At 42.7% G+C, this 11,466-nt stretch overlaps 1 protein-coding gene across 1 annotated transcript; it reads left to right on the top strand.

The window, feature by feature from the left end:
• Positions 1-10,233: 10,233 nt before the first annotated feature.
• LOC128026436 (uncharacterized) lies at positions 10,234-11,174 on the top strand (the record flags this gene model as incomplete). Its single annotated transcript, XM_052613594.1, has 1 exon — positions 10,234-11,174. A coding segment is annotated over one exon (765 nt), but the record flags the coding sequence as incomplete, so codon positions are not given.
• Between the last annotated feature and the right edge of the window lie 292 nt (positions 11,175-11,466).

Consider the following 11,466-nt stretch of genomic DNA (forward strand, 5'->3'; position numbering starts at 1 on the left):
TGACACCCAGATTTCTGACTGTAGAGGAAGTAACAATACATCCGTCTGGTTGCAAATTGTAATCTACAAGATTCCGTGTAGTGTTTTTTGGTCCAATAATTAATAACTCTGTCTTATCCGAATAAAATTATTTGTCATCCAATCTTTTACATTTTTAACACACTCTGTTAGCTTAGATAATTTAGAAGTTTCATCTGGTCTCGCTGAGATATATAGCTGAGTATCATCAGCATAACAGTGGAAGCTAATTCCGTATTTTCTAATAATATTACCAAGAGGCAACATGTATATTGAAAATAGAAGGGGACCTAGGACGGATCCTTGTGGCACTCCATATTTTACTGATGATAAATGAGATGACACCCCATTTAAGTAAACAAAATGGTAGCGATCGGACAGGTAGGATCTAAACCATCTTAGAGCCTGCCCTTGAATACCTGTATAGTTTTGAAATCTATCTATGAGAATGTCATGATCTATGGTGTCAAACGCAGCACTAAGATCAAGTAAGACTAGAAATGAGATGCAGCCTTGATCTGACGCAAGGAGCAGGTTATTTGTAATTTTAACAAGTGCAGTTTCTGTGCTATGATGGGGCCTGAAACCTGACTGAAATTTTTCATACAGATCATTTTTATGCAGGAAGGAGCTCAATTGAGCAGACACAACTTTTTCTAAAATTTTTGACATAAATGGAAGATTTGAAATAGGCCTATAATTTGCCAGTACACTAGGATCTAGTTTTGGTTTCTTAATAAGAGGCTTGATAACCACCAGCTTGAATGGTTTTGGGACGTGACCTAAAGATAACGACGAGTTAATGATATTGAGAAGTGATAAGTTTATTTACTTGTCCTATGGTTGTAAAGCACTGCAGTTTATCTTTGGGTACGATGGATGAAACTGAAGTGTTAGACGCTGTAGAATCTACATTCGCTATTGTATTTCTAATGTTATCTATTTTATCAGTGAAAAAATTAGTAAAGTCATTACTATTTAACGTTGGTGGAATATTTGAATCAGGTGGCGTCTGGTAATTTGTTAATTTAGCCACTGTGCTAAATAAAAAACAAGGAACTGAAATAGGCAGTGTAGGAGCCATACATCTGAGTTTGATTAGTCTTTCATGATATTTCCTCCTTTTCTTTCTATACTGTTGTGTATGTGCACGTGCATAGTGACGTCATTGGTTACCGTGGGTGTCACCGGGGGTGTGGTGTCTGTATTAATGCATGTGTGCTCACCTGTGTGGGGCTGGTGTTTGGATTATGGCTGCAGGGTGAGCGTGTGGAGAAACTTTCTGTCGAACGTCGCCGTTATCATCTTCTGTTTCTGCACTGTCTGAGGTATCTTTGCACGGCTTATGAAATGCATCAATTCAAGTAAGTGTTGGTTCTTGCTAAGCTTGTGACATGGAACAATAAAGATGTCCCATCATGTGCAATGGTTCAAGTGACGCGTCTTCAGTGTAAACCCACATGTCTTAGCCTGCTGCGGCTTTGGATTAGTTTTAAATTTTATATGCCGCATTATTTGTCGACAGAAAGGTTTGTTGAAGCGTTTTGTTGGGATAACATTGGATGTTTGAGATCGCTTTCAAAGTTGTAGCTGGTAAACGATAGACGTGAATGCACATTGTACTCGCATAAAGCCCATTCATTCACAAATCTGCTGTTACGATGCTTATTTGGTCATCACAGTCGCTTTTATTAAAAAGTACACGTTTATAAACGTGGCACATTGTTTGTCAATGACGGATTGTATTCCCCGCTAGGCTCAGCGGTACTTTCGCATAAGGTGATTGTACTGGTATGTTTGTTTTGGGGCTTTTGGTAGTGTTTTGGTTCGTGCGTCAAGCGGGTGAAGCATTGTGCTTGGGAGTGCCGCCATAGTTATGGTTCTAAGACGGTTAGTCTGGTTCTAGACTATTGGTATTGAGGTACATAAATACCCACCGCTAGTATGCACAGAAGACTAGGGTTGAGTTTAGCTTAGCCTCAGTGGAAGTTAGGGGGAATCAAAGACAACGCATTGTACCTTGTTCACGTGGAAGCATAAGTTATAAAAGGGGCGCTGTGTTTAGTGTCACTAGCGGATATATTTGTGATTATTGGATTGTTTGTAAATGAAAAATGGAGTTGAATGATACCAGGTCAATTGATAAAAGACAAATAACACTTACACCTAGGGCCTTTGAATATAAATTGGAAAAGTTCCAAGAAGAACGCCAAGTAAAAATAAGAAAGATTAAAGGTGCAATAAGAGAAATTAAAGACCTAAAGCAAAGTGCTGATAATGCTGAGAAAATACGGTTATGTCTTGAAAATATATCGAGCTTGTTTAAAGAAGCAAGTCATCTTCATGGTGTTGTGGTCCCTATGCTCCCACCTGAAGAACAAGAAAAACAAAATGCTTGGTTTGGCAGTGTGGAAGAACATAAAATTGCTTTTGTAGAGGAGACAAATGAATGGTTGCTGGAGGCACCAGACATGTTAGAGGAACGCGTTGTCTCACCGTGTATAGGATCTGTTTCCAATGATGAGGCACGTATATCTAAAATAGTGGAAAAGGCAGTAGAATATGATATTAGACCAAGGGATAGTGTTTCTAATGTGTCAGTGAGGTCAAAGAAATGCAGTTCAGTGGCGAGTAAATTTATGTCCATTACTTCATCAGCTAGATTAAGGGCTGAGGCGGAGACTGCGGCTCTTATGGCTCGTCAAAGGCTGCTGAGTCAGAAGCATGCCCTGGAGGAGCAGCAGGAACTGTTGAGGAGAAAGGAGGAGGAGCTGGACCTAGACATGGAGCTGGCAGCATCTATGGCTAAAGTAAGTGTGTTCAAGGCTTCAGAAGGATCTTGTGCGTCTAACATTTCTGTGAAATCAGACGGGATGAACTCCTATTTGAAAAGAGGGAAAAGAACACAGTTAAGCTACGACGCTGCAACATTTGTGCCTGAGTCCAACACTCAACCATCGGCTGCAGAGGCTGGAGGGGAAGCTTTGTTTTCAGGTAATGTTGCTGTGCGGCCTAAGACATATAAAAAGATTGAGCAGTCCGCTGTTGTGACCCGGGCCTGTCCATCCACTTTGGTTACTCTGCCCGCTGCTGTGACTGGGGCTGGGATGTCCACTCTGCCAGAAGGTGCTTACCAGTTACCATACTTACCAGCACCTGTAACAGTGAATAATTCTGATCAGCGTTTTCTCACAGTTTTGGAAAGGCAAAATGAAATTACATCTTTATTGGTTGAACAACAGTCACTTTTTCTCTTAGCTAAGCGAGACCTACAAGTTTTTGACGGAGATCCATTGCAGTATCAAACCTTCATAAGAGGATTTGAACATAACATTGAAGGAAGAACACAAAGTCATAAGGACTGTTTGTATTACCTCGAACAGTATACGAGAGGTCAGCCCAGGGATTTAATCCGAAGCTGTCAACATCTGCCTCCATCTCATGGATACACTAAGGCAAAGTCACTACTTCAGGAGCATTTTGGCGATCCATACAAAGTAGCCTCTGCCTATATGGATAAGGTGCTTTTATGGCCGATGGTTAAAGCTGAAGATGTCAGTGCTTTAAGAGCCTATAGTTTATTGTTGCAGGAATGTTGCAACTCTATGGGAGCCGCTGTAAGTGACCTGAACGTGCCTGCAAATATGCAAACCATTGTGAAAAAGCTGCCTTATAAGCTGCGGGATCATTGGAGAAGTGCGGCCTGTGCTATTCAGGAGAAGTTTCATCGAAGAGCTACTTTTTCGGATAATGTGGAGTTTGTTGAGAGACAAGTCAAGATAGCAAGTGACCCTCTTTTTGGAAATATACAAGATACACCTGCGACAGGAGGAAAGGGATTAAAAATGGTTAAGTCTCACTCTCAAACTAGTTCAAAGGCTAGAGGCAGTAGTTTTGCCACTGCTGTAATACCCGCTGAGAAGAAAGTGGAGTCTGGGAATAAATTGGAGAAGAACTCTCTAGTGAAAGGTTGTTTGTTTTGTGGAGCTGGGCATTCGTTAGATGTCTGCCTTCTTTTGGATAAAAGGACACAAGATGAAAAGTTATCTTTTTTGAAGGAGAACCGTATGTGTTTTGGATGTCTGTGCGGTGGGCACATGAGTAAAGATTGCAGAAAACGTCTAATATGTAGAGTATGCAATTATAGGCACCCCACATTGTTGCATTTCCACCCTAAGGCAAAACAAAAGAGTTTGACTTTGCCAGAGGAGGTGCTGTGGTGTCTATTCAGTCTAGTGGCTTGACTGGGGCCGGTAAACAGGACTGTACACTTTCTATCTTGCCTGTTCAGGTGAAATCCAAAAGGGGACAAGAGACCTTAGTCACATATGCATTTTTGGATCCGGGGAGTACCGCCTCGTTCTGTACAGAGCGACTCATGAACCGGCTCAATCTTACAGGGAAGAAGCTGGGAATCCTCCTTAGAACTATGGGACAAGAGAAGGTGGTGGATAGTTATAAGCTGTCAGACTTGGCAGTTGCAGTGTTGGATTCGGACAGCTTTTGTGACCTTCCTGAGATTTTTACTCAAAGGAGCATGCCTGTTCATAGAGGAAACATTCCATGCTCGAAAGACCTTCAAAGATGGCTGCACCTGAGACACATACAAATACCACAGATTGATGCTGATGTGGACCTTCTGATCGGCACTAACGTCCCTCAAGCTCTGGAGCCGTGGGAGGTGGTTCGTGCAGTGAACGGGGGCCCTTATGCAATTAAGACCATTTTGGGTTGGACGGTGAATGGCCCACTCCGAGAAGATTGTCAGATCAATGATCAGTGTTTGCAGCCCGACATCACAGTCAATCGGATCTCAGTGGCGAGGCTTGATGAGCTCTGGGAGAAACAGCTGAAGGTGGATTTCCCTGAAACTCTGCAGGATGAACAACCTGGTCTGTCAAGGGAGGACAAGCGCTTTATTGAGTCAGTCTCAGAGTCTGCCAAGCTCATTGATGGTTATTACAGTATTGGTCTGCCGGTAAGACAAAGATACATCAAAATGCCAAATAATAAGATAGTTGTAGAACAGCGTGCATTGAGTCTTAAAAGGCGTTTGAATAAAGATCTGTCTTTTCAGTCCGATTACATCACATTCATGTCCGGGATGCTGACTAATGGTTATGCAGAGAGAGTTCCAACTGAGCAGCTTGCTCGTTGTGATGGAAGGGTGTGGTATATACCCCATCATGGGGTGTATCATTCTAAAAAGAAAAAACTGCGGGTAGTTTTCGATTGTGGGGCTACGTTTCAGGGGACTTCTTTGAACTCACAGCTTCTTCAAGGACCGGATCTCACAAATTTGTTAGTGGGAGTCCTCACAAGATTCCATAAGGAACCTGTGGTGCTCATGGCAGATATTGAGGCCATGTTTTATCAGGTCAGGGTGCCGGTTGAAGACTCTGACTTGTTGAGATTCCTGTGGTGGCCTGATGGAGATTGTAGTCAGGAGCTAGTGGAGTACAGAATGATGGTGCATCTATTCGGTGCTACTTCCTCCCCTAGCTGTGCCTGTTTCGCTCTGTCTGAGGAAGTGTGTTGAAGACAATCGGAAGTGTTTCAGTCCTAGGGCAGTTAACACTGTCCTGCACCATTTCTACGTCGATGATTGTTTGGTGTCTATTGGCTCTGAAGAGGAAGCAGTATCTTTATGGCAAGAGCTTGGTGCTTTGTGTGCTAAAGGCGGTTTTAAGCTCACGAAATGGATTAGTAACCGACGTACTGTCCTCGCTACTATCCCTCAGGAGGAGCGGGCCAAAGAGGTGAAAGAGGTCTTGCCTGTAGAGCGTGCTTTGGGTGTACAGTGGTGTGTCCAATCTGACTCATTTAAGTTTAAAGTCACACTTTGATGCAAAAAATTAGAGACTTCAATCCTGGTCAGACGGTGGGGTGGTATTTTAGTATGCAAATTTATTCACAGAAAAGGAGAAGTGTGACAACAACTCATTTCTTGCAAACAGATTATTAATTATTAAAGTTAACTTCAAATATAGAAAATACAAATTCAAAATCAATATAGGTTTAAAAGCAATCCATATATATTGGATTTTACTCATTTAAGATTAATGCAATATCATTGATTACAATATGCAAAAGTAATTAAAAATATTAGTAAAATAACACAAAATATATCACAAGCATATAAAATACCTGCATTTTAGAATAACAACAATAAAGACAATGTATCTGATACGAATAAAAACCTGTAAGATGATCAAAGAGTTCAAATGAGCCCCGGAATATAAGAAGGAAAAAGGTAAGAAAAGACGAAGTCCAGCCAGAAGGGTCTAGTCTGAACTCAGTCTGAGAGAAAGAGATAGAGGAGGAGAAGAAGAATAAAGAAGAGAGGTGAGTTCTCCTCTTATAGCCTGCAAGTCTGTACCAAACTAATGGCACATCTATGCAGTCACGTCTCAGACAGCTATTAAAACATTCGTCATCTTCTCCGAAAATACATTAAGCTCTTGCAAGGTAATTTCGGTTCCCTATTTCCGCAGATCAGCAGCTTGATTGTCCAAAGTCTAACTACCTTACCCAAAAGGTCAACCGTCTCGTTCTTCTCTGATTAGAAACCCACAAAAGGGAGTTAATAGCTTCAAATAGCGGGCGAGATAAGATCTAATCACCTCTGCGTCATGCAGTTTTGAAAATACAATCCCTTCATAGAAATCGCTAATTCTAGCTTCTCTTGTTTCCATATATGTATAACAGTCTTCTAAGTCTAAAGTTCAGCTGAGGTCTTCAGCACAGGTTGTCCTGTACTTTTAAGCACGTAGCAAATGCACACATGATAAAAGTTAAAATTTGGATTACACCACACTTAAACCTCACCCACTCACAAGAAGAGGAATCTTGTCCGTGACTAGTTCGATTTATGACCCTCTTGGTTTCTTGGCACCTGTTGTTTTGTCTGCCAAGAAAATCCTCCAAGATCTTTGCAGGAGACGTCTGGGATGGGATGATCCTTTGCCCTCTTCGGTTGCTGGAGAATGGATGGCTTGGCTGGAAGACCTTCATGACCTTGATAATTGGAAGGTCAGTAGGTGTATAAAGCCTGTGGACTGTGGTCGTCTTGTTTCTGCTCAGCTCCACCACTTTGCAGATGCAAGTGAGGAGGGGTTTGGGACTGTGACTTACCTGTTGCTCCATGACGATTGTGGGCGAACTCACAGTGCGTTTATAATGGGAAAGGCACGAGTAGCTCCTCTAAAACTTGTCACCATTCCCCGTATGCAGCTGACTGCTGCGGTGGTGGCTAGCAGGATGGATAAGTTGTGGAGGAAGGAACTGCAAATGGACCTCCAAGAGTCAGTTTTTTGGACAGACAGCACTTCTGTTCTGAAATTCATAAAAAACGAGACATCTAGATTTAAAATCTTCATAGAAAATAGAGTGTCTGAAATATTGAAAATGTCTAACGTATCTCAGTGGAGGTACGTGAATACATCAACCAACCCTGCGGATCTAGCCTCCAGAGGTGTTAAAGTTCAGTTATTGCTAAAGACTAGTGCATGGCTCAGTGGTCCTGAGTTTCTTCATGAGCCTGAGAGCAGTTGGCCCAAAAACCTTGAGACCCTGGGAGACTCTTTTGTTGTAGACCCGGAGGTCAGGGCTGTGGTGGTGAACGCTGCTCAAGTGGAGCATGTCAGTCCAGTGGAGAAGCTCATTGGTTACTTTTCCTCTTGGCTTCGTCTTAAAAGGGCTGTTGGTTGGCTTCTCAGGTTTAAGACTTTGCTTTTGTCCCGGGTGAGACATCGCAAGCTGTTGAGAGAAACTCTTTCAGGATTAGACCTTGGTGCCGAGCAGCTGGGGAAAGCGCTACAGGTCCAGATGGAAGGTGTTAAGGCTCAAGTGCCAAAGGATGTTCTGTCCATGGAGGATATGGTTGCAGCAGAATTAGATATTATCCGTTTTTGTCAAAAAATAAGGTTTCCGGAAGAACTGGCCAACTTGAAGAAAGGAGAGTGTGTAAGGAGGACGAGTCACCTTTACAAGCTTAACTCGATCCTGGATGGTGATCTCATTAGGGTTGGAGGACGGCTTAGTAGAGCAGCTATGCCAGTTGAAGCAAAACATCCAGTTATATTGGCTAAAGATCAACACATCTCCAATCTTATTCTCTGTCATGTACACCAAGAAACAGGTCATGGTGGACGAAACCATATGCTTTCTCATCTGCGTCAGAAATATTGGATTCCTGGTGCCTGTGCTGCCATTAGAAAGGTTTTGTCTAGGTGTGTTATCTGTCGTAGATTGTCTGCTTTGCCTGGACATCAGAAAATGGCTGACCTTCCTTACAGTAGGATAACTCCTGATGAGCCTCCTTTCAGTCGAGTTGGTTTGGACTGTTTTGGACCGTTTGAGGTTAAACGTGGAAGAGCTGTGGTCAAGAGGTATGGGCTCATTTTTACATGCTTGGCGATGCGAGCCATACACCTTGAAGTTCTTTCATCTTTGGATACAGACTCCTTTATCAATGGTTTTAGAAGGTTTGTGGCTAGACAGGGTCAAGTTCTTGAAATCCGCTCAGATAATGGTACTAACATCGTGGGTGCTGAACGTGAATTAAGGGAGGCCATTGAGAATCTGAACCATAACCTCATAAATGACGTGCTGTTACAAAAGGGCGTCAAATGGGTTTTCAATCCCCCAGCGGCATCACACCATGGAGGTGTTTGGGAAAGATTGATCCGGTCAGTTCGTAAAGTGCTATACTCCATTTTGAAGACTCAGACTCTGGACGAAGAAGGCTTGGCGACGGTGTTTTGTGAGGTTGAGGCGATTGTTAATGGCCGTCCAATTACAAAAGCATCAACAGACCCTCAAGACTTGGAGGCGTTGACTCCTAACCATCTACTACTACTTAAGTCGCGGCCGTTGTTGCCACCAGGACTGTTTGTGAAGGAGGATGTTTACACTCGTCGTCGCTGGAAACAAGTGCAGTATATGTCGGATTTGTTCTGGAAGCGCTGGGTGAAGGAGTACCTTCCTGGACTTCAGGAGCGTCAGAAGTGGAATGCTGCTAAAAGAAACTTTGTTCCAGGAGATCTCATCGTGTTAGTGGATGATATGGCACCTCGCAATACTTGGATTACAGGAAGAATTATGGATACTGTTCCGGACAAAAATGGACTGGTGCGAAGTGTACGGATTAAAACTAAAACCAGTTATCTGAACAGACCAATAACTAAAGTCTGCCTTCTGCAGGAAGCGGAGGGGCAGTGAAGATCTGTGGATACAGCGGATATGAACTTTGACTTTAAAGGACTAAAAGTTCACTTTGCCTTTTGATTGATGTTTGTCTCCCACAAGGTGGTTCTGGTGGTCAATTATTACTATGAAATAATTTGGGGCCGGAATGTAGGAGCCATACATCTGAGTTTGATTAGTCTTTCATGATATTTCCTCCTTTTCTTTCTATACTGTTGTGTATGTGCACGTGCATAGTGACGTCATTGGTTACCGTGGGTGTCACCGGGGGTGTGGTGTCTGTATTAATGCATGTGTGCTCACCTGTGTGGGGCTGGTGTTTGGATTATGGCTGCAGGGTGAGCGTGTGGAGAAACTTTCTGTCGAACGTCGCCGTTATCATCTTCTGTTTCTGCACTGTCTGAGGTATCTTTGCACGGCTTATGAAATGCATCAATTCAAGTAAGTGTTGGTTCTTGCTAAGCTTGTGACATGGAACAATAAAGACATCCCATCATGTGCAATGGTTCAAGTGACGCGTCTTCAGTGTAAACCCACATGTCTTAGCCTGCTGCGGCTTTGGATTAGTTTTAAATTTTATATGCCGCATTAGGCAGTGAAGGTTTAAAGACCTCAAGACTTGTCTGTCCTACAGTGGTGCAGCGTCTTATCGGCAAATGTCCCACAGTGACGATTCAAAGTCACCTTTATATATATAGCGCTTTAAACAAAATACATTGCGTCAAAGCAACTGAACAACATTCATTTGGAAAACAGTGTGTCAATAATGCAAAATGATAGTTAAAGGCAGTTCATCATTGAATTCAGTTATGTCATCTCTGTTCAGTTTAACCCTCTGGAGTTGGCAGTTTTTCACAAGTTCATCAAACAACCGCAGTAAGAATATTTCATCAAGCATGGTGAGTAATGGCTTCGCCTGCTATCGTTATTTGCACCTCTTGCCACATGTACAGTTTATCTATCTCTGTCGCTGATGAGGGATTCACATGTGATAAATGCAGGGAAATATTTAGGCTGACAGAGAAGATTTCAGAATTAGAGACACGCATCCAAACTTTAATTGAGGACAGTAAGAAAGTTAGGGCTCTAGATACGGCTTTGGGTGTGTCTAGCTCAGGGATTCCTGTACATTGTTCGGTTCCGGAAACAGAGCCCCTGCAGCAGGGAAACTGGGTGACGGTGAGGCAGCGTAGTCGTGGGTCAAAACACCGCTCTTCTGTTCCGATCAAAACATTAAACAGGTTCTCCCCACTCAGTGATTCACCCACTGAGAAACCTGATGAAAGTGCTCTAGTTATTGGTGATTCCATTGTACGGAACGTGAATATAGAGACACCAGCCACCATAGTCAAATGTTTACCGGGAGCCAGAGCGCCTGACATCTTGGCAAATTTAAAAGTGCTGGCTAATGCTAAACGTAAATACAGTAAGATTGTTATTCATGCCGGCGCTAATGATGTTCGACTTCGCCAGTCGGAGATCACTAAAAATAACTTTAAAGAGGTGTGTGAACTTGCAAGCACGATGTCAGACACTGTAATATGCTCTGGTCCCCTCCCTGCTTACCGTGGTGATGAGATGCATAGCAGATTGTCATCACTCAATGGCTGGATGTCTAAGTGGTGCCCACAGAATAACATAGGTTTCATAGACAATTGGACGAGCTTTTGGGGCAGACCTGACCTGTTGAAAAGAGATGGTCTTCATCCCTCCTGGGGTGGCGCCACTCTTCTCTCTAGAAATATGGCAAATAGTCTTAGTGTTTATACTTGACTAACTGGGGCCCAGGTCAGGAAGCAGACAGACTGGCTAAACCAACCGTCTGCTAGCTGCCTCCCGTCACAGAGGTCAGTTAATTCTCAGCACATAGAGACTCTTTCACCTAGATATCACACTATAGAGACTGTGTCTGTTCCCCGAACTAGAAAATACAAAAAACGTTCAAACCAAGTTAAGGCTAACAATTTAATTGAGGTTCAACAAATAAAAAATATGGATAAACAAATGATAAAGCTTGGCTTATTGAATATCAGATCCATTTCTACGAAAACACTTTTTGTAAATAATATAACTGATTATAATATAGATGTGCTCTGTTTGACAGACACTTGGCTAAAACCTGATGATTACATTATTTTAAATGAGTCCACCCCCCAAGATTACTGTTATAAACATGAGCCGCGCCACCAGGCCACCATACCGACTTTATTAAAGAGTTTGGTTATTTTACATCCGAGTTAG

Source organism: Carassius gibelio, chromosome A2 (genome assembly GCF_023724105.1).
Source record: "Carassius gibelio isolate Cgi1373 ecotype wild population from Czech Republic chromosome A2, carGib1.2-hapl.c, whole genome shotgun sequence".
Lineage (NCBI taxonomy): Eukaryota > Metazoa > Chordata > Actinopteri > Cypriniformes > Cyprinidae > Carassius > Carassius gibelio.